The sequence below is a fragment of the Misgurnus anguillicaudatus genome, chromosome 18 (assembly GCF_027580225.2).
Source record: "Misgurnus anguillicaudatus chromosome 18, ASM2758022v2, whole genome shotgun sequence".
NCBI classification, from domain to species: Eukaryota; Metazoa; Chordata; class Actinopteri; order Cypriniformes; family Cobitidae; genus Misgurnus; species Misgurnus anguillicaudatus.
Window position 1 is genome coordinate 37,378,295 of NC_073354.2, and position 25,028 is coordinate 37,403,322.

At 34.9% G+C, this 25,028-nt stretch overlaps 1 protein-coding gene across 6 annotated transcripts in view; it reads right to left on the reverse strand.

Annotated features, from left to right (window-relative positions):
• Window positions 1-397: 397 nt before the first annotated feature.
• filip1b (filamin A interacting protein 1b) overlaps window positions 398-25,028 on the reverse strand; it is a 32,867-nt gene continuing 8,236 nt past the window's right edge. For 2 of the 6 annotated variants that reach the window (XM_073856432.1, XM_055186033.2), the window contains 5 exons: window positions 16,340-16,600; window positions 13,532-13,705; window positions 13,234-13,412; window positions 5,295-8,022; window positions 3,290-3,813 (listed from right to left, as the gene is read on the reverse strand). In XM_073856432.1, the coding sequence (XP_073712533.1) occupies window positions 3,619-3,813; window positions 5,295-8,022; window positions 13,234-13,412; window positions 13,532-13,705; window positions 16,340-16,594 (3,531 nt within the window). In that variant the 5' untranslated portion in view covers window positions 16,595-16,600 and the 3' untranslated portion in view covers window positions 3,290-3,618. Of the gene's footprint in view, window positions 1,598-3,289; window positions 3,814-5,063; window positions 5,129-5,294; window positions 8,023-8,886; window positions 9,020-13,233; window positions 13,413-13,531; window positions 13,706-16,339; window positions 16,601-25,028 lie in introns of those variants that run through there. The other 4 variants (XM_073856433.1, XM_073856436.1, XM_073856435.1 and 1 more) reach the window with 4 other exon arrangements.

Here is a 25,028-nt window from a genome sequence, read left to right on the forward strand (position 1 = left end):
AACTTTAAGCTTCATATTTCAAAATGTATTTCTAGGGCTAGCAAATACATTTCTAATTTTACATCCCATATGGCAAAACTGTATTATTTATATTTTAATAAAGTATATTTTTGAAGTTGAAACTATATTTAATTTGAACCCATTTAAAACAATTCAACTTTCAATGCAACGTAAATATATTTCCTTGGATTGAAATATATCAAGGGGCTAAATATAATTTTTTAATGCTTTAAAATTAATTTATTTTTAAATTAAATAAATGTATTAAAAATGGCCAAAAAATATATGGGTGAAAAATATATATTTTTTAAACATATTCCAAAATATATTTCTTGTCCATTTTTTGTATATTTAAATTTTTTTAAATATATATATTTTTTGCCATATTAGATTTTTTACAAAACTGTTAAAATAAGATGTGTGAAATAAAGTTTCTTATACTGGTAAATGACCATTTGTAGGACAGGATGTTATGTATAACAAAATGTTTTGTTAATCTAACAAGAATATATTGTTGGAACGAGACATTTTATGTTCAGTGAATGAAAAATTTTAATTCTTGTTTATGAATCTAGCTTAAGTAGATCTAACTTAAAGTTACTTGTGTGTAAAACTGTCATTTTTAGGACAGCGAGTTCCCCTGTTTTTAAGTTGAATTAACTTGTCTGTGCTTACAGTATTGTGCAGGACCCCATAAACCTCCTCCAGAAGATTTATCTTTACATCCTCCAGATCATCTTTACATATGTGTTTCACTCATTACATTACATATTAGCAAGATGAAAACATTTCTTAAAAAGCAGCAACTGAGATTATATCATGATAAATTATTATCAAAACAAACATTTCTTTTTTTAGATTATGCGCTGATGAATCAATCATCCACAATAATATGAATAAAGTAAATATAGGGTCAAGTCTTAGAAATGCAAACTAATGAGAGGTGAGACATTGAAAGTATTATAATATTAAAAATGGTTAATGCTTTTGCAACATCTACACTATAAAGAGTGAACAGTTGGATCAACTTAAAAAATACTTCAATTTGTAAAAAACCCCAAAAGTAAGTTTTTTCAACTAAAGTGAAACTGAAGTAATATTTTAAGATGATTTTTTTATCCAACTTTTCACTTTTTACAGTGTATATGTATTTAATCCTATCGGCCTCTCAAGACATTATAGTGATAAAATGTGGATAATTTGACCAAATTAGACTCAGAAAAGGGGAATTTAGCTGAACAATAAGTAATTTGCATCAAGCTAAAGCAATGTGTCTATCAGAATCCATACAAACATCTGGCTTTCTCCTTCTAACATACTCTGGCTTTTCACATTGACATCATCTTGACCTCAAAGTCTCAGTTCAATTTTCTGTAGCCTGTGTTTTAACACTTGATCTGAGTCTGACTCTCATAAAACATCAATGTGTGATGTGGAAACATGCACACGTGCCACCAAACTATACGGGTCTTTGTGCTTCCACCGTGCGGGTTTGATGGATCTACATCACAGTGATGTGCAGGACTCAATGTCGCTCTGAACTCATCTGATACAAACTCTCAGCGCGCCTCTCCATTCACATGGGGCACAACATTCTCTGTGGATGAAAACAGAGAACGTGAGCATACTGACACATTACACAGAGATCTTAAAATCCAACATTGACTTCATGGAAAGAATCGCTTTCAGATTCAAACTCACGTATGGTGAAAATATCAGAAGGATTTTATGACGGATTTCTCAGAACTGGTGAGTGATGTCATTAGCTAGTCATCAGAACTTGTTATTGTACATCAATGGATTAGAAAATGAATGCAGGCAGATTATTGGCACTGCGATGAATATGGAATTAATCAAATTAAGAGTCATTGATGTTGATACACAAAGCAGCAAACCTTCTCACGAGAAACATCTGCATTACGCTGAATAACAAATAAGAATGAGAAACAATGAATGTGCCAAATGTATGTTTTTCATAAGAGAGGTGTGTTTAAAACACTGTCAATCATTTCATTTTAATGTATTTCTAAAAACTTACGGATTAATAAATGAATGTGTGTCTCATCTTTAAATCTTTAAGAGCCTTTAATAAAAACAAGTAAACATGTGAGACAGGTTTTCATTATGAATGAATAGTTTCAGAGAGCTCAGGAGTAACATCTTCCCTCCTATCAGATGAGTTAAAGTCCTTCAAAAATCATCCTGTCATGATGGATATTGAATGATTTTGCAAAGCAACTAACAAAAGTCAATCTTTTCTCATTTAAAACCTCTTCATTAAAGAAATGTTCAAGGTGCATTATGTTAATGTTTGTACAAAACAAAACTTAAAATCAGAATCAGACTCATATACGGCAAAAAAATATCTTAAATATATGCACAAATACTACTTAAATATATTTAACATTCTGTAGAAAGTAAAGCTTAATTAAATATATTTTTGTAAAATGTAAAAATATGTAGTTTTAGCCATCATATATTAACATATATTTCAAAATGTATTTCAGGGGCAACGAATAATAAACAACATTTCAATTTTACAACCCATACGGCAAAAACTATATTTTCCTGGCCAAAATATAAAAGTTTGTATAAAATGTTTAAGTACATTTTAGCAGTTGAAAATATGTTTAATTTTAATTTTTTCTGTTATGTTTTAACAAGTTTTTCTTTCAATGCCATGCGAAAATAAATGCTTTAATATATATATTTATTTTTAAAAATATACAAAAATGTCCTAAAAATATATTTGTGGAAGATACATTTTTGTAAACATATTTCAATACATACAGTATATGTTTTGGCCATTTTTCTTTTGCACAATTTTATTTAAAATTATATTTCAAAATTGATTCAAAAATGGTGCAGCTCATTTTCATATATGTTATGCTATTTTAAAACATGTTTTGTTCATTAAATTAAGATCATATATTCAGAATACTTACTTGAAATGAAATCAACACTGTTTTGTTGTTATAATTTAAGGCCTAATATAAAATTAAGAAGAGTTGACAGTGTTAATAAGTCAGTGAGTATTGATAATGCGGGTCTAGAGTCGATCGACTGAACATGCTGCACATCAATATGCTTTAAAATGTTCTTTACATGTTATGGAGGTTTCCTGATTGATATTCAATACCTCTGATAAGATGATGACGTCATGGGTGCAGGTGCTCTGATGATGATGATGATGATGTAATGCAATAATGCGCTGGTGATCAAAGTTCACATCAGGCTTGGGTCATTTTCAATTATTGTCCAAAAACCAAAATAACAATAGATCAGTGTGTATTTTGAAGGCAGAAGAATATTTATTTAGTGGAATCACAAAATGCAATCTGTGACGTGTGATACAACGCATTTTCAGCCCTCTGGAAACCTCCACAAGCAGCTTGGCAGAGTAAAACATTAGTGAAATGGTAAATGAAAAAATAAATATGAAAAGAAAACAACAACCAGTTAGTGATACGTGCGAAGATGAAACACGTTACATGTGTTACATGTGTCTGTACAGTACCTAAAGTCTTATTTGACATACATTTAATATATACACCAGAAATATTGTGATTCAGTTCAGAAATGTAAGGCTCAGTGTGAATGATAATGCGGTGTGGTGTATTAACATGAACTCTTTCCTCCTCCTGTGACTAAAGAGCTGCAAACAGCAGATTTCCTCAGTTCAATTTTCATAGATTGACTCTCAGATCGTGATGTCGTGGACAGGCCTATAACCGCTTCTTTCCCTGTTTTCATACCTTTTGACACAGGGATTCTTGTTGTTGTGGAGCGAGATGACTGCACATTCGTTCCATGCTGCAAAAAGACAGAAAACTTGAGCTTATATTTCGCCAGTGTTTACAATGAACTCCACTTAACATTTTAACACAGTATTCGTGTATTTGCAATATATAAAGTCTAGGTAATTCACTTATCTATCTTCTATTTTTGAAAATGACGTTTTTCAGACTTGTAAACATGGAATTGTTATCAAGCAGTTGCGGCCGATGACTTTTCTTACGAGGGCACACGATGCTTAACTCGTCACAACATGTATGTAACCCGTCATGTACGTGGCTCGTCATTTCAAAATATGTGTTCAGCGCATTATGGAAACGTATGTGCATCGCGTGTCATGTCAAAATACGAGCCTGCGCCAGATGCTTCGAAGGGTTTATGATTAAAGACATGACGCAAAAAAACATGACACTACGAACACATATTTTGATTTCGTGAAGAAAAGTCACACGCCGCCACTGTCTACAAATCTACAAATATATACATTCTTTCATTTGTAAATATAATTAATTTAGAAATAAATAACATGTTTGTAAATACATTTGATTGATTTATAAATATAGGAAAAGTAATGACCCCATAGGTAGTTTGTGCAAGCTTATTATGACGCCGTAAAGTGTTTTAGGGACAAGCGCCCTCTAGCGGACAGTAGCTTATTACAACCTGTTGCGTTTCAAGATTGTTCGCATTATGCGTCAGATTAGATGCATTAAATTATATGCATTTGTAAAAGTACAAATATTTAGTAAACCCATATTTGGGGGAATCAGCAAACAATCAGTCACTGGAATGGAGGATATTGAAATAAAATACATAAGATGCATTAGTTAAATATAACTGAAATGTAAACACAAACAAATAAAATATAAATGAAATAATGGGACAAGGGTGGCCATCCACATAAAGAAGACAAACATGATGCCTTTTTCATAAAACTGCCGACAACTTCTCTTTACAAACAGCTGACATCTGTCATACAGTATGCTGTCATGCATTTGACCTTTGCTTTGGTTCTTATCATTGCTGTTTCATTTAGTAGGATGTGCTAGGCAGGGATAAGCAGGTTAACCCAGTGACAGTCACACATAATACTAAAAGGTGGGCTAGGTATTAAAGCTAAGATGTGAGATATAAGGGTTTGTCAGGCGGAGTTACTATCTCAAGGATTTTTGACAATCTTTCCCGGGTGGAGAAACACATCAATACATTCCAGTGTTAGTTGGAGATCATACAGTACGTAGTGGGGAATGTATTTGATTCATCGATACCTTGAAAGAGAGTTATCTAGGGAGCAGACACCCCCTGATATCATTTTGAAACATTTCAGAAGCAACTGTAATATAGAAGATTGAATGTTATAACTTTGTTTTTAGCGACACAGAATCATAGTATTAATTGTTAAATGACTATTTAGGTTCGCTATAATGGCAAATATGCCCACTCATTTTAGACAAATGTACACCGGGTCCACACATTAACAGATACAGAAATATACTCACTACAGACTGAGTGGATCTCGAAGGAGCCGAGGTGATGGGAGTTATCGTGATGCTGCTGGTCATCTTGCCGGGGTTCCCCAAAATAGCAGAAGTCTGTCGAGGAGAACGCAGAACTGTTCCCGTACACACGTCCTTACCGTCTGAACTTACACCATTAGGCCAAACCGTCACTGTGCCGCTTTTATCATCCTGAGATTTCTTGAACCCAGGTGACCCCAGGTGGATATGAATCTTGTTATCTTCTGTGGTGATTATATTGGAGTTGTACTTTCGGACAGGCGTTGGAACGGTTTGCTTTTCAGGAGTCAGCTTGAACACAGCCCTGCCCATGGTCATCTCCTGTGGTTCTGGGGAGATGGACGCCTGGGAGATTGGCGTTGCACTAACAGTGATGATGGACATAGGAGAGGCGGGATGCTCCATCAGCGAGCCTTTACCTTTCTCTGGAGATTTAGCTCTGGAGATGGCTGTGATAGTAACTGGGGACTTCATCCGCTCAGGTCCTCCATTGCCCTTGGACTTTGGCAGCATAGAGGTAGGAACGATAGTTATCCGAGGCTTCTGGAGACCAAGAGTCGGGATGATAGTGGTGCTGGCGAAGAAGTCCTCAGCACGTGGACTGGTGATCTCCAATGTGGCCGTGCTGTTCTGATGGTCTGGTGTCACCCTAATATGGAGGGGTCGACCTGCTTTCGGAGACGTGGTCGTTGTTCCGTTGACCTGTTGGGTTGTTTTGCCTGACGTAACCTCTTGTGTGATAGTTACTGCTTCTTTCTTTTTCATCCAAGGGGTCCATGGTTTCCTCATTCCCACCTCTGTGGCTGCTGGTGGGTATCGCTCCAGCACTGTCGGCTTCTTGAGACCCTTTTGCCTCAGATTGCTCATAATATGATTTTCCTCTTGGACAGACTTCTGAATGAAGACCGCCGGAGTCTCGTCCTCAGCGTGTTCGTTGATGTCCACGTCGGTCTGTACTGCAATGGAAGTAAGAGGAACATCCACGATTCTCCTTCCATTCATACTGGGTCTAAGGGCACGGCTGTATCGCTTGGTGGCTTCTAGCTCTTTGGTTAGTTTAAGGACTTCTTGACTCATGTTTTTCTTTTTATCCTCCTCTTCAATGAACCGCTGTTGCAGAATCGCATAATCCACCTGAAGCTGGGACAGTTGGTCTTCCTTGTTCATGAGCTCATGAATCTTCTCCTTTAGAGCTTGGACATCAGTCTGAAGATCTCTCGTTCTGGCCTCCTCCATTCGGCAACGTAACCTGAGTTCGGCTTCTTGGCTCACCAACTCTCCTTTCTCTATGGCTTTGTTCTTGGTGATCTGTGTCTTCATTTCTTCCAGGAGCAGGGACAGGGCATTGGCTTTGTCTTGCTCAGTTCGAAACTTCTTCTCGAGTATGTCGTACTCATCCTCTGTCTTCAACAAATCACCCTCCACAACCTCGAGCTGTTTAAGGCGATTCCTGAGTCTTTCGATCTCCTGGGTCAGCTCCTTAACCTTGTTGTCTTCTTCGGAAAATCCCACCTTATCCTTGACCTCCTCCTGCTTGTCCATTTTACTCTGCATCTGACAAACCTTCTCGTTCAGATCCTTCATTTTCTCTTCTCTGTTTGCAAGTTGAGACTTCAGGTCCTCTTTTTCCTTCGTAAGAGCGGACGCTTTCGTCTCCATCTCTGACTTCAATTTAAGAAGCTTTTTACTTTCCTCGATCAGCTTTTCGGTGACGTCCGTGACTTTGCATTGCTCCGCTTTGAACATTTTACTCAACTCTTCACTTTTCTTCTCCTCTTGTTTAATTCGCTCAGCCATGTTCTTCCTCTCGTCCATCAGAATCACAGTGAACGACTTTAGTTTGGTCAAGTCGTCTTTTAAACTCATCTCAACCTTTTCCAACCTCGATTCTGAGCACTCGAGATCTTTCATGTGGTTTTTAACCGTTTCTAGCTCAGAGGCTAAGTTCTTTGTAAGCGCTCTTTCTTTTTCCAGGTTGGTGTGAAGTTGAGCACATTCAGATTTGCTCACATTAAAAGCTCCCTCCAGTTTCTCCAGGTCCACCATTCTCTTCTGCAGTTTTTCTACTTCTAGTTTCAGCTCACGGCTGTGGTTCTCCTCATCCTGAAGCCTCCTCTTTAGCTCTTTGCATTGCGCCTCAGTTTTCGTGATCTCCTCGTCTTTGCCCTCCATCTCCAGCACTCTCTTCCGAAGGTTCTCCAGCTCAGCCATGAGGCTCGAGTTTCCACATTCACCTCTGCTTATTTTGTCCCGCAAGTCCTGAAGGTCTTCCTCAGATTTCTGCAGGGTACCATTGGTCTCCTCCAGCTCCTCGACCTTGCGTGACAGGCTGGCCAACTTCAGACGCAGCTGTCGGCTTTCAGATTCCTGCTTGGCTAGTTTGGTGGTCATCTCCTCATGATCTTGTGTAAATTTGGAGGTCTTATGTTCAAGGTCCAGCTCCAACCTCTGGATCTTCTGGCCGTCTTCTTTAGCTTTGCTGTCAGCAATCTCCAATTGTTGCTCTCTTTCATGCAGCTTTTCGCTGAGGTCTTGGACTTTCTGTTTCTGCTGGTCAATCTTATCAATGTGAAGCTGTCTTTCATCCACCAGCATTAGTGCAAATGATTTCAGCTGGACCAGCTCTTCTTGAACTTTCTGAAGACGTTTGCTGTGATCCTTGTCCTTGCGAGCCTGGAACACCTTCTCTTGCTCCAACAATCTCTTGAGTCTGGAGAAAATACAGAATAGAGATTGACGTGGATTCAATTTAAATGAAAGCCATAACACTTCTCCCTTATACAAATGAGATATACAACATAAAGAGAGTTGTTTATTGAGATTCACTTGATGTCAAATTCGGAGATGTATGTTTCTGAATAAAGCATGATAGTAAAGAGCACAGATTATATTAAGAGAATGTTTGTGTTATTGTCAGTCGCTGAGTATTTTACACTTATAGCTCCACTATGTAGTTTCCATGTAAAAATGACTTACAGCTCCCCCATGTGGTTGAAAAGCGCAACAGTGCCTTGTATCAGACACTCTTCTGCAGGCAGGGGGAGGGGCGGGGCTGTGTTTCCTACCCTCCACCACCACTTTCAGGGTGTGCTTGTAGCAGCTAGGAGACTGCTCAGGTTGCAGCAACAGTAAAATTTGTCCAGTTAAAAGTTGTTCTATCATTTAAATAATTTTAGAGACATTATTTAAATGTAAAAAAACTACATAGTGTTGCTTTAATGATCATAGCATTACAACAGCTTACCAACAGCCTGGCACATCAATAGGAAAAAGTGTCCACCTGGCAAAAAGTCACAGCACAAGAGCGGTGCCAACAATGGGATTTAAAGAAATGTCTACGGTGTTGGTAAATGTTTACACTGACCTGCTCTGCAGGAGTCTACTTAACTAAGACTAACATGACCATTAGAAAATAAGTGCCAGACAGCACAAAAAACACAGCGCATTTGATTCAGATTTCCATGACCTCATTTCCTCGCTTTTCATAATGCACATTTGAGAATTTTACGACAGATCCGCACTGATCCAAGCTTACTGCTCCTTTGCATTCACTTCAAACAGTTTTCAAACTCACACCGTCTAGCTGGGAAAGAGTCCAGGTCTCTCCTTCATAGTGCACAGCTTAAGCTACTCTACAGAGACGCATCATTCCGAGTTCTCCATCACATTCCAAACATGTCATCAGTGGAGTGAGATGTGAATGTGGTGTGAAACTCAACCTCTGATATCATCGTTCCAACACACACACAACTCTACTGCCCATATATGGTCAGAGGAGGAGGAGCTACAGACAACATTCAGACTCGTTTCCCAGCTTTTCTCTCTCTCTCTCTCTTTTTCTCCAAGTCAGTGTATTGTTTTAGGAAGCAGTCAATTAAACCGCTGGCCAATGCACTAAACCTTCTGTAGCATTTCAAGAGCTCACTTTCCATCTCACATAAACTTCAACAAAATGACCCAATTACTGCAACTCAGTGTTCCCATGGGAACTGGGAACAATGCCGGAGAAAAAAAATTGTTTTCTGGGAGAACAATGTCACGCTTTCTCGGTTCAGCTGAAGCCATGTCACTCACAAATGCAATGAGGAAGTATAGCATATTTAAACAACACAAACTAAAATAAACAAAAGATTAAAGAAAAGATTAAGGTTTAAAGATTATGCCCATTAACTGTAAGGTTAATAGAAAGAAGTTTGATTTTGTTGTATAGTAATACTGACTTGACATTACTTAAGTTGAATGTGTCAATGCTATTATAATAATAACACCACACTAATAGTTTTTCTATTACCATTACATCAACAACGTCATGCATGGATCCCATCCTTGAAAAGATAGTCTTTGTATTTATAATGTTACATTTGTAAACAGAAATCATGTATCTCATTGTATTTATGTTGCCGGGTGATGGTTGGGACTTTGTTTTGGGATGTTTTGGACTTGTGGATTACTATTATATAAATAGAATAAAGGAACACTCTAAAAATGGCTGGGTTATTCCCGACCCACAATGGGTAAATACTGGACAGAACCCATGCTGGGTTGAAAATTACCCTGTGCTGGGTTAAAAATAACCCAATGTTGGGTTGTTGTTATGCAACCATTAATTATAATAACCCAACAGTTGGGTTAAAACAACCCAGCATTGGGTCAATTTTAACCCAGCGGTGTGTTCTGTCCAATATTCACCCACCATGGGCTACAAATAACCCAGCCACTTTTAGAGTGAAGAACAAAAACATTGTTGCTTTATTCTCCTTCAATATAAAAAACCTTCTTCAAGTTTAATAATATAATTGGCACGCCTCAGAATTTGGATATGGTTGAATACATTTTCATGAAAATGTCGATTTGATCAGAATGACTGGAGAAGAGAGAGGATTATAAATCATCTAATCTGTAATTTAATGTTAGCATCTTTTAGTAGCTAAAATATGAATGTGATTGTTTTTAAAAATTCTGATTTAAAGGTGCAGTGTGTAATTTTTAGAAGGATCTCTTGACAAAAATGCAAAATAATATACAAAACTAAATTATCAGGGGTGTATAAAGACCTTTCATAATGAACCGTTATGTTTTTATTGCCTCAGAATTAGACATTTTATCTACATACATGGAAGCCGCCATTTTGTGCCGCTATGTTTCTAGAGAAACCCAAACTTTTTTACTAAGTTGTCTCCAATGATGACATGTTTGTCCACCGTAGCTTCTCTATGTGTTTTAAATGCAAGACATGAAGATTAATCACATCACTTTATCTGCTTTGTTCAGCAGGACTTAAATAAAAGCTTGTGTGTAGCTCAGTGGAAGATCATTGTGTTCAAACCCAGTCTGCCAAATGCATAAATGTAAATGCAAAATGTAAACACTCGAACTGTTTAGTAGATAGTTAACGTTGAATTTTGTTTAGTTTGCTAATAGTTGTTGATGATAAATATCATCAGTATGTTTATCAACGACCTTCTTCCTGTCTTTCTTCAATAAAGGACTTCATGAGAGACAGAAAGAGATGCAGAAAAGAGAAAGAGAGGTAATTTAAGGAGGAAAGACATCACAGATGTTTTGTAAAAGCTGAACACACAGCAGTTTTATATTCCTGTCGGGATTTCCCATCACGTTCATTCACAGGTGGTGTGTGGTGGTGATAGCGTGACTTCACCTGTTATGAATCTGTGAAATGAGACAATCATAGAGGAATGTGCTGCTCGCACACATCGCCTCCTCCTCTAGATCACTGTCATTACAGCAAAACTAAAGCAATCAAACATTTCACATATAGTTTTTGATCAGTTTCATTGCTTTTATGCTCTGGTTTAAATAAAAAAATATCTAAATGTTTAGACAATGATTATAGATCTTGCATAACAGTTACTGGTAAGACTGGTTTGTTAATATTAGTTAATGCATCATCATTTTAAAATCAAACGTTGTAACTGTTCACAACTTTTAATGCACAAAGAACTGACATAAACCATTATATTGGCATTAACAAAGATAAATAATTGTTAGTTCATGTCAGCTAATGTTAGCCCCTTTCAATCATCCTACTTTTCTTAAGTTCAGGTGGGTAAAGATTAAGTGAGAGGAGCGTGACAGAGATAAAGTACCCTTATGAGGGTCTCATGAGACTGAGGATGAATGACCTCATTATCTCATCCTGAAAATTGTTTGGATTTTGCAGGTATGAGTCACCTGATTTTCAATAGATAACATAATGTTTAATAGTCCTATTAACCAAGGTTTTACTACAGTTAAAACACAAAAAAAATTATATAGTAAAACCATGGTTTTTTCAATAGTATCAAACAGCAGCTTTAATATCTTTACAGGGCTCCAGACTAACTGGGCACAGCGGCCCCCAACTGAAAATTTTAGGGGTGCAACCAGAAAATTTAGGGGCACACACTGTAAATCAACATGCTAACCAAATATTCAAATTTCTACTAATTTCCACTGAATTACTAATAAATACTATAATGATAGATGGAGAAAGTACAATGTGCTGTTTCAAATTCAGTGTCACAAAAAAAGGTCAAATTTACTGGTCGCACATGTGCGACTGGATGTAAAATTTAGTGGCACACTCTCAAATTTTGGTGGCAGTCTGGAGCCCTGACTTTATATTATTGTGCCTTTGCAATGGCACATTTCACATGCAGAAATCTTCAGTTCAAATCTACAGTATTTAATTTTCTGTAAAGTTTAATGTACTGTCTAAGCGAGTAACAGAGGAAGGTAGATGTTAAATTCCTTGTGAACAGGACGTTGGCGTCGAATTTATTGTGATATATTTTCAAGTGATCATAATATCAGACGAGGAAAAGGCGTAGCTTGGGTTTTCCACTGTGATTTGATTGGATATCGAAAATGAGGTGTTTCATAAAGTGCCGCATGATGATGTATACCGTATATATATATATATAGGAAGAGTAACTTTTTAATTCATATTCCCATAGACTTTTGGATTATCTCCAAAAATAAACTGTGTTTAACAAGAGTTTATGACATTTATACGTTTTGTCCAACAAGTTAATCTTGACAGATGAATGAAAAAAAATCATGAATTTGGAGATGTAAATGCTTTACTAGTAATATAAAAAAGTGGACTTCATAAAAGTTGTGTTCATCTGTGCAGACTAACTTGTTGGACAAAACGTCTAAGTGTCATAAACTTTTGTTAAACACAGAGATTATTTTTGGAGATAATCCAAAAGTCTATGGGATAAATGAATGAGCTTTATGGCAAGAGAACCAGTGTCCCGCTAACTTCCGGGTTGGCCTACAAAAATAAGTCATCCCTGAGGCAGTCTATTCAGAACAGGGGCGTAGCTAGAATTTTATTTTTGGGGGGTCCCATCTTAAAATGAGGGGGCAATAGCTTAAAACCTATAAATAAATAAATGGCCAGCTGCCATTGTCACCGAATATTAATGAACTCTCATGCGAAGATGACAGCATAAGTTACGCACAACAACACATGACATAAGATAATCCAATCAAGTTTGAAAACCGCAGCATTTTGATTGGTCAATCTATCAATCAGACTAAGAAATCAACATTTTCTTATTGTATTTTAAGCAATTGGAAATCTGAGTGGGCGGATATGTAAATGAGGGGGCCAAGGCCCACCCAGGCCCCCTCGTGGCTATGCCCCTGATTCAGAAATGTCCTTCACACCAGACTGACAGTGGGAGGGGGCGGAGTTAAAAGATGATCCGCCCAAACCATCGAGTTGATGTCATCAGAGAAGGATCATCACAAGAGGGCGTTTTAACAGTTTATGAGGGCACATGAAACTAAAAATGACCCGTATGGATAAAATGTTTATAATGAACAGTGCAAAAATAAGAATAGTCAGTTTTGATTTGACGGGGACTTTAATGAAGAGTCTACAGTATGATACACAAAAGTTTGTCCTCACCGTTCTCTGTCCTGCTCCAGTAAGTTGGTGAAATCGTCGCTTTTAGTCATGAAGTCGACGTGTTTGCGTTTCTCACTCTCCAGTTCGGCGACCGTCCGTCTGTGACACTTCTCTGCTAACAGAAGCTGTTCTAACATCCGTCTGTATGTGTCTCGATGTTTCTCCTCCAGACGGTCCAGCTGCAGACAGACATCATCACATTATATTCAATCATGACCTGTCATACGTCTGTTTTGTGATCCAGCATCACATGATTGTTTAGTTGTGAATGATTCTGAGCTGAATGAATGAATCAGACCTCTATCATGGGTATGTCATAGACATCATCTCTAGTCATGTCACCGCCGGTCATCAGACTGTCTCTCTGTAGAGCCTGCAGTGGTTGGATGGAAACCGCAGAACCGTAATGAGCCTCCAGAACCTCTGGCCGTGTTCTCTCAGACTGGAGCATATGGATAATGTCCTCACGTGCCTGATGGATATAATCATTACTTTAGAAAATTCATATTAATTATTTTTTATATGAATTATACACATTTACATAAATGTACATTAGGGACTTCAGATTATACCCTGCTATTACCATAGTAGATGTCCAGAAAACCACACTACTACATCAAAAAGCTCTTGTTCTGAATAATGCTAGGAATTTGTCACTTTAGACTTCACCAGCAGAGGGCGATCGATGCCACTAAACCAGAACAGTAAACATACAGTTTGACTGTGGGAGTGATTTCAGTGGAAAAGCATTCTGCATACGTCACATGGTGTATATTTCTTGAAAATGTGAAACAAGATATGTTTTTTATGTTTTATGCAAGTGCAATGCATTATGGGATAGACAGTATTCCATACATCCTACAGTATTTGAAATTACAATCGGTGTCTCCCAATTCAAAGTATGCTGGATGGTCGACTACTTGTATAAAAAGTCAAAGTGCAGATCTATGCACAATTTAATGTAGGGCTGCATAACGATTAATTGCAACTAATTGTTTGCAGAATAAATATATCACATATGTGTGTGTACTGTGTTAATAATTATGTATGTTTATATAAATACACACACATGCATGTATATATTTAAGAAATATTTACATGTGTATATACATTTTTATATTTATATCATTTATATTATAAATAAATACTTAATATATAAATATATTTTTTCTTAAAATTATACATGTTTGTGTGTGTATTTATATATCCATAACTATTATACACACAACACATATATGGTAAACAAAAACTTTTATTCTGCAAACGATTAGTTGCAATTAATCGTTATGCAGCCCTACATTAATGGCTAATATTATACTCATGAAGAAAATATATTTTATATTAATATATATAAAAAAATCTTAAAATTATACATTTATGTGTGTGTATTTATATATACATAACTATTATACACACAACACTTATATGGTAAACAAAAACTTTTATTATGCAAACAATTAGTTGCGATTAATTGTTATGCAGCCATACATTAATGGCTAATATTATACTCATGAAGAAAATATATTTTATATTAATATATATAAAAAAATCTTAAATTATACATTTATGTGTGTGTATTTATATATACATAACTATTATACACACAACACTTATATGGTAAACAAAAACTTTTATTATGCAACCGATTAGTTGCAATTAATCATTATGCAGCCCTACTTTAATGTCTAGTATTATACCCATGAAGCAAACATATTTTATATTAATATATTTAAAAAAAGTTCTTAAAATTATACATGTATGTATGTGTGTGTATTTATATATACATAACTATTACACACAACACTTATATGGTAAACAAAAACTTTTATTCTGCAAACGATTAGTTGCGATTAATCGTTATGCAGCCATACATTAATGGCTAATATTATACTCATGAAGAAAATATATTTTATATTAATATATATAAAAAAAATCTTAAAATTATACATTTATGTGTGTGTATTTATATATACATAACTATTATACACACAACACTTATATGGTAAACAAAAACTTTTATTATGCAACCGATTAGTTGCAATTAATCATTATGCAGCCATACATTAATGGCTAATATTATACTCATGAAGAAAATGTATTTTATATTAATACATAAAAAAATTCTTAACATTATACATGTATGTGTGTATTTATATAATACATAACTATTATACACACAACGCATGGTAAACAAAAACTTTTATTCTGCAAATGATTAGTTGCGATTAATCGTTATGTAGAAATAACATTAATGGCTAATATTATACTCATGAATGAGTATTTTCATGTGTATGATTGTTCATGGTCTTGACAGCAACGTTAACTTCTATTACGTGTTTGTATGTACCAATACTTGCATACTATTTTAAAATGTATAAACTTTATCATCACTGCAGGAGTACATACTTTTAGTGCATAGTATAAGCAGGCAAACTATATTGCAGTGTTTATATTATGTTGATGACTGTGGCCATAAAATTACTTCCATACGGCAAAAAAAAAGTAAAGTAGAAAGTAAAGCTTACGTTAAAATATTTTTGAATTTGAAAATATATTTAGTTTTAACCTTCATATACGAGAATATATTTCAAAATGTATTTCAGGGGCAACACATACTTTCCTAATTTTACAACCCATACATCAAAAAATATATTTTTTCCTGGTCAAAATATAAAACTTTGTATAAAATGTATAAAGTATAAGTATAGAATGTATAAGTATGTATGAAATATAAAATAAGTAATATATAAAATGATGAAATATAAGTATATTTTTGCATTTGAAAATATATTTAATTTGAATCTTTTCAAACCTGTTTTTTTCTTTCAATGCGATGTGAATATAAATGCTTTAAAATATATTTATTAAAAAAATATATTTAAAAATATTTTTAAAATGGCCCAAAATATATTGAAAATATATACATTTAAATATAAATATATTTGTGTAAATATATTTCAAAATATATTTCAGTAAATATATTTTTGGCCATTTTTGTATATTTTGAATATACTTAAAAATATGTTAAAAAATAAATAATTTTGCTGTATGGGCTGTAGCAAAACAATATTTTGGAGGAAACTACTAGTGTGCATTCAGTTCTCACCTGAACTTCTCCTTCCATGACTCCTAGAAGATGAATGAGATCTTCTTTAGACAGCTCCAGCAGTCCGGCTTTCCTCTGATTTTTCTCACAAGGTTTCTTCAGTGTACCAGAAACAAGAACTTTCTGCTCGCTGCTTTCCTTCTGACCTTTAGGTTTCTTCTTGATCTGCTCCAGCATGCTTCTCTCTTTCTCTGTGTTGTGGATTTTAGCGAGCGGTTTCTCTGGTCCCTCCATGTCGCTGGTCCTTGACCTCATCTTCACCTGGACATGCAAACAAGAGAGAGAGATAAGCATGAACAGATATACGCGAGACATTATCACACAACATTACATCCAATCTTCTGTTTAAGTTCGGTGCACTTTTACAACAAAAGTTTTCATCAAACATATGTTACATAAAATATTGTTTACTCTTTTGATTTTAGGGTGAATATGACCCAGTTTGTTCTTCACATTTTGTGACATTCACCCATTTGAAATCTGCAGTTATTTAACGGTCTGTAATATTTCAATATGAAGTGTGTCAATGTGCAATAGTTTCTCATGTTTCTCTCTGTAGATTTAAGAGGGGGATTTCTCTTTACGTAACCACTGCTGAGCTCACTATGACATCAGGATTTGTGATAAACAGCCTCCCTTTATGATCTCACACCAAACCTCATCTACACATATCTACACTCATATCCCACAACCCACATGTCTCGCAGGATCCATGTTCCCATCAGAAAAGCATTTGGAAAAAGAAAATAGTGCATGCACCTAAAATTAAAACAAGATGTTCAATGTGTTGAATTCGTTAGGTCAGAAAGTTAAATAAAATCAACACACATGTAAGTGTTTGAGAAGTGGGATTTTTCACCTGCGCTGTTGTCCACCAGGGAGAAATCAGAATCAGAATCTGATCACTGAGAAAAATATCATCATACTTGATTTAAAGAATTCATATTTGTAGGCAAACAGCGTTTAATACTTCAGGGTTTCTTTCTAACCATAAACACACATTGAATAATCAGCCTGGTATTGACAGAACATTAGAAACAGCATATACAAATGCATATAAACACCTGCAGTCACTTTACACTTTTATAACAGAACACAGCAATTGTACTTCTGATTTGTCATCCTAACCATTATTCTGTTTAATAATACTTAATTAAATTAAAATAACACTTACATACTGAACAATAACATCAACAACAGGACTGGTATGGTAACACTTTACTTGAAGGGGTGTTCATAAGACTGACATGACACCTTCATAATCATGACATGACACGTGCTATAAACATGAAGGAGATTTTATGGATGTTTATGACAACCCTCATTAAGTGTCACTTGTTCAATTATGTCATTTTTAATGCAAAGATGACATTGTTTGAGATGTCTTTGACTTGACATTAACATAACAACATAACTCACCACTTTGTACCAGTGATACAAATATAATTTGTCATTAAAATGTCATTAAGTGTTATAATAGCGTCATTGATATTTTTCTTGACCTCATCTACAATTGCACAAGTATAATTTTGTCAGTAAAATGTTATTAAGTGTTAATACTCTTTCAAATAGTTTTTTTTCTTTCCTCCATGTATTTAACAAATAAAATCAATCATTCAATAATGGTAAATGAAAACAGACCTATGGCCATCCAAAGCACTTTACAATTTGCCTCACATTCACTCATTCACTCACACATTCATACACAGACGGTGTCAGCCATGCAAGGCGCCATCCAGCTCGTCGGGAGCAGCTGGGGTTACGTGTCTTGCTCAAGGACACTTCAACACTTGGTCCGGGATTGAACCACCAACCTTCCGATTTGCAGACAACCTACATGAACCACTGAGCCACTGCTGCCCCAATAATAATAATAATAATAATAATAAATATTATTAAATATTATAATAAAATTATATTTCATTGCATTTGGAGACCGATTCATCTGAAATGAAATGAAATGAAATAAGTACAATAATGGGTAAAGCCATGCAGCATTGGGTCCATATTGTTGCAAAGTTAATTACAATAAATTAAATTACATTGATTAAATGTTTTGTTCGTTTTTTTCTTCTATGTCAGAAAATGTCAGAACCCTCTTTGTGAAAAAGATAAAAAATTATTCATTCAATTTACTCAATTTTTTAAGGTAAGTGGTTGCAATCAATTCATTTAAGCTACATTTAAACAAAAAAATTTTTAGAAAGGCAAAACAAATCAAAAAAGTTTTGTTTAAATGTAGCTTAAATAAATTGATTGCAACCACTTACCTTAAAAAATTGACTAAATTGAATGAATCATTTTTTTCAGTGTAGTTGTCAGTTTTTATGTATTGTGCACCTACATAAAGTTAAGTATAATCTTTTGATATATATAAATTATATATATAAGTGACATTATTAACACTGAAAGACCTTTAAATAACAGTTTAATGTAATATTAACCCATAAATCTAGGTAGTTTCTTAAGTTTGATCATTATTCTGCTATGTCATGTTTCTGACAGATTTATGACGATATTTAAGATTTAAATGAGATTTGAGATTTAAGTTATGATGCACTGGTTAATGTCAAGTTGTCATTACAAAGACAATTCAAACAATGTCATCTTTGCATTAAAAATGACATAATTGAACAAATAACACTTAATGAAAGTTGTTATAAATGTGAATAAAATCTCCTTCATGTTTATGAGACTTGTCATGTCATGATGATGAAGGTGTCATGTCAGTCTTATGAACAACACTTTAAGTAGTAAAGTGTTACACTGAAAAAATTATTCATTCAATGTACTCAATATTTTAAGGAAAGTGGTCGCAATCAATTTATTTAAGCTACATTTAAACAAAAAAATTAGAAAAACAAAACAAAAAACTGTCGTTTAAATTTAGCTTAAATAAATTGTAATAAATTGAAAAAAATTAGTAAATTGAATGAATTTTTTTTCAGTGTACTGAAACTATTAACAGCGCAATGCTAACTAATATCCAGCAGTACTTAAGATTAGAGAGATGCACCGATATATCGCCCTATAATCGTATCGGAAGATAAAACAATAATTTCTCCCGCAATACGACATCTGCTGGTTGTTTAAAATCTTTGGATGATCAGGGCAGATGATATCCTGGGCAGAAAAAAGCATCAGAACTCAAACTGTGTGATTTTTTTGAATTGGGTAAAAATGAAAACAGAATTACAGTTTGTACTCATTGCACGTCTAGGATTTCACAACATATAATCATTTCAAACAAGGAGTAAAAAGCAAAACTATCGGTATCTATCGTATTGGTAGATGTCATTATAATCAAATATGTGCATTGGCACAAAAGTTTTGCATTGGTGCATCCTTACATTAGATATTTAAATCACAACACTCTCGTATGAGATGGGTGTATTTTTATACATCTGATTATGCCTGACAATTTTTGGATGACCTTAGTTCTCTTATTATAATAGGCCGAGGCAGCTGGTGGATATAAAAGTAGGTTTATCTTCTATATATTTACACAAGAATCTGTTCCTCACGTCTCATGAGCGTCTCCCTGGACACTGAGTCCAGCTGCTCTGTGCTGAAATTAAACCGTATTTATAGAGACAGACATCCACAGAGGACAACAGAAAGACTTCAATGACCGATCAGACTGAGACACATGACAAACACTGCTGAACTTCACAGACATATAGAGCTTTTGTTACGTTGACGTCCCTAGAGAAATTTAAATTGGTGTGAATGAAGTCGCTCTTGTGATAATTAATATCTCAGATTCTTGGAGTATTTTCAGCAGCACGCACACAGTGTTTATATTTAGAAATGAATGTTGCTATAGCTGGATGAAGTTATACACAAACATAAACACTCAAACACTGGCACATTCACATAACACTGCTTCTAAACTGGGATCACAAAATGAGTTTCATGCCAGTCGGACATTGCTAACATAACTGACAGGACTTTTAATTGTGCAGGACCGTCCTATCACACAACCTGAAACACTCCTGTGACGAACACACGCACACACACACACACACACAAAAACACACAGTCACAAACACACACAGTACTTGAGAAAGAAGTCTTCTAAAAGCTTTGATTTATTGATGTGGAGGATTTTGACTAAATAAGGAGAGAGAGAAATAAGTTCTTTACAGCATTAATGTTAATGATCTAATCACCAAGAGCTCATAATCATCCTGTAATCATTCAGAGACGAGAGATGAGATTTGTGTACTGTATCTAATATAAAGACATCTCTCGTTCTTCTAACATAGACACTAATAAAAGGATGGGAAACATTAACAAGCTCACATTTCTCAGATTGTTTGTTATTAATAATTCTCTCCATGACACAAGCAGAATCTAAACACATGACATAACTTCTCAAGGATATTCATACACAACTTCAGCCCTAACATCACACTCAACCCCTTTTTACTTTCTTGATACGCTTTCTTCATTTTACTCTCAAGTAGAAAAGCTTTACTTCTTATTGAATCATCTTTCATCAAAATGTAGGGGAGACCGGGGCTGGTTGTCTCACTGCTTATTACAGACACACTACATGGTGCTGTGGTACAATTTTGATATCAATTTGTTAGCCTTTAATAGCTTACTCATTTGCACTTGAAATTTTGCTAAGCAGATATAAAACATTGATGTTAGGAGACATTTTTTTATTTTTATGGGTCAGAGTAAATTTTCATGTTGGTGTTGTTTTTGTGTTGAGATCTTGTAGGATATTAGTCATTCAAAAACAAAACACTCATTAGGTTGGTTGTCACATGTGAGTATTGGACATGTAGACCTTTTAAGACTGTTGGTCTGCTTGTTTGTTTTTGTTTGCTGTTAAAATAAAATAAATAAAGCATTAAATAAAGAGGTTTTAACACTAAAAAATTTTTCATTTTATTTCTCAACACAGTAGACAATTCAAGTAACTGATCACCCACTTTAATCACATTGTTTAAACATAATGGGCATTGATGACAACTATCATAGGGGTGGATTCATATTAAAACTTATTTGAAGTTTCTAGCTTAAAAAACTAAAAAGATACACATTAACTTTTCAGATCTCAATTTATCACTGAAATCCTATTGAACCTCTATAGGGACAACCAACCCCGTTATAAACCACATTGTGTCAGAGTGTCTTTGATGGTTAATTACTTCCTGTTACAATACATTATAAAAGTAAAAAGTATACACATTTAAAGCCAAGACCCCAAGTTTTCATTTCATGTAGGAGTTACTGCTGAAAGATTTTTTGAAGATGAGCAATACATGCATTAGTAAAAATTGTGACAACCAACCCCGGTCTCCCCTACCTCTAAAATGACACGTCAGGATGGATTTAAGTACTTTAGGGTTTTGTGGAATTATTGAAAAAATACAACCAAATTAAACAGTCGGTTACCTAAAGGACATGCCTTATTTTATCACAAAGCATGGAAATAATGAGATGTGAGAAGATCCAGAACCTTAAACTAATAAATGTGAGCTGATATCACATATGAGATATGAGAAAGAGAGAGAGAGAGAGAGAGAGAGAGAGAGAACATGTATATTATAAATATATAAATATAAATAAGGAATCATTTACTGTTTACTTTGTATTAGGTTAAAGTTCAGATGTCAATCATACAAATCTTTGCACTTTACATAAACTCATTTATTTTCTGTAAAAAAGAAAGACACTTCAGATTCATGAGAGAATTGAGAAACTGGAACGGATTTTTAGGAAATCAGTTGTCAGATTAGCTTTCAATATACAAACATATTTTACCCAGAGAATGTCACAACTGTTCAATCAGTATTGTAATACTAGATTCTGATTGGCCAGTCACAACATTCAGTAGTCAAATACTTCTGAATAAACTTAAATAAATTAATGTCCATAAGTACTGTCTAAAAAACCATTCACACTTGAACGATAACCATAACGCTAAATAAAACGATATTAAACTATATTAGCATTCACACCACAGGATGACAACAATAACTTTATGTTAATTTACTTGTGCACTGTAGTACTCGCACAAATCATTTACCTTTAATGGTATTAACTAATATTGTTGATTTCCTTTAATAAAAACTTTTGCTTTTATCATTAAAGGTTTAAATATGCTGTTCTTGTTTACAGCGGCTATAACCAGCAGATGACCTCAGCAGACTGCATTTGGTAAATCTCTAAACAGTGAATAGTTTGTGTATCTTATCTCATAGTGTAATAAAAATATTATTTAATCAATTTCACTGCAACTGCACCAGCGCTGGATACCTGAGGTAATTTTATGTAATGGACCTCAGTGTTGTCTGCTATTTTAAATACTCAAGCACTTTAAATTCAAATAGATTTGATTGGCTGTGAATTGTTTATCATTCAGAATAAAAATAAATAAATCAAGAAAAAAGTTGGGAGAAAAAACAATCGCTACAAAAGTTATCCAAATGATATTGTTTCTTGTATCTTTATCCAGTCTTTTCAGAAAATCGTGGAGTTTTTTGTGATTGTTGCGGGCAAGAATCTTTGATCTCGCAGCACGTTTTCTTAAAAAATGAGATGGAATATATGCGGGATATTTATGCAATTTTATGCATGAAATTGCGTGAACTTGCAAAAACTGTTTGCAGCTCTTGCAGCTTTTCAATTATGTTAAATTGTTTCCGTCACATAATCACGTCACTTCATAACATGGCAACATGGGACATGGCTGCACTTGTGTAAAGTAAATGCAGCATTTTTCAACTTTCTGCTAAGATATATGTGATTTTTTTGCTACGAAAATGTGGGGATTATGAAATTATGCAAGCTCCGCATATTTTGTGCACGGAAATCTGCAATTTATGCTGCAAAAGTGCAGCGTATTTGAAAAAATATGCAGACTTTGGCTGATTATGCGTTGAATCATGCGATCTAATTGCGTTTTTCTGGAGGGACTGTTTATCGTTTTAGTTATGACGTTAACTTTGTTATTCTCTTAAATATAGAATGATTTTTAAAACTACATTTTTAGCATTGTCGTCCGTAGTGTGAACGGCCCTTTAATCAGTAAATCTATTCTATTCGATTAATGTCCACTTTCAATCTAAGAAAAAATTCAAAAAAGCTGCAATTTTTCCTGATCCCATTTTTCAAGCTTTAGTTAGTGTGTAATGTTGCTGTTAGAGCATAAATAATTCCTGCAAAATGATAAAGCTCAAAGTTCAATGTCAAGCGATATTTTCCTTTAAAAGAATTCACTTTTTAAGGACTACAAAGAACAGCTGGTTTGGACTACAACCCTCTACTTCCCGGTTGATTGACATCAATAAAACTATTTTTGACTAAATTCCGCCCACAGGAATACGTCAGTCGCCAGCTTTGGCTCAAACGGATCTGCTAAGCTAAGCTGCTATCGAATCACAACACACTAAACAAACTACACAATCACAACACACTAAACAAACTACACAATCACAACACACTAAACAAACGTATTTCTGAAGGAGGGACTTCATAGAACAAAGAAGACATCAGCTCGTTTTTAGGACAGTGAAAACAGCGGTATTGAGATAAGTAAACTGTGTGAAAAATAATGAATTTTTTTACACACAACACATGAACACATGCTATATTGCACACCATAAACACAATCAAAGCTTCAAAAACACAGGAGGGAAGGTAAAACTGTATTTACAAAGGCATAGATGAATAATAGGAGTTCATGGTAATGACATTATGGTTGAAGTTCTACTATTGACATTACAGTTACGTTTGCAGGTCCAAACTGAAAAAAGACAAACTTACCACTCAGAAATGTCGATTAAAGGGTACCCATTATGCCCATTTTTACAAGATTTAATATAGGTCTCAGGTGTGTCCAGAATGTGTCTGTGAAGTTTCAGCTCAAAATATCCCACAAATAGTTTATTATAGTATGTCCAAACTGCCCCTATTTGGGTGGGACAAAATCATGTTGTTTACGTGTCTATACCTTTAAATGCAAATGAGCTACAGCTCCTTAAGAGACTGTGATTGTGAATCCTGCGAATGCAGTGTCTCACTATTGAGAAATGATGGACAGCGTACAACTTGCTAAGGGTGGAAACTATAGTAATGCAGGGTTGTCAGTCAGTGGCTGTGGGCGGGGCTTTATCAGTGTGATGTCACATTAACAAGAGAATCACAACAGCATGTCTAATGAGCTTTTGCTTAAGGGGGATTAAAAAAGGAGTGGGTACATTTTTTATTCACACACTGCCAACACACATTTATGTCCAAACACCTTGTCAAAGTGGATTTTGCATAATAAGGTAGCCCTTTAACAATCTCCAAACTATTAGACGTTCCTCCAAATCTATATCTTCGACTGATACAGGCTTAAACATTTAAGGACTGTTGTGAGCTACTGACATCATGAGCCTAGCTGCGAAACAGCCAATCAGAGCAGAGCTCAACATTATTATTCATGACCCTTTCAAATAAGGTAATAATAGACCATTTCATTCTGAGGACAAATCCTAAATGGACATGTAAAACTGTCTCTGGATCATTTGAAAAACATGTACTTAGTAAAAAAGTTTGTCCGTTAAGCGCTTCTGTAGAAACATGGTGGCACAAAATGGTGGCTTCCCTGTAAGGGGACCCACTGTGTCTGTAGATAAAAATGTCTCTTTCTAAGGTAATAAAAACATTACGGTTCATTATAAAA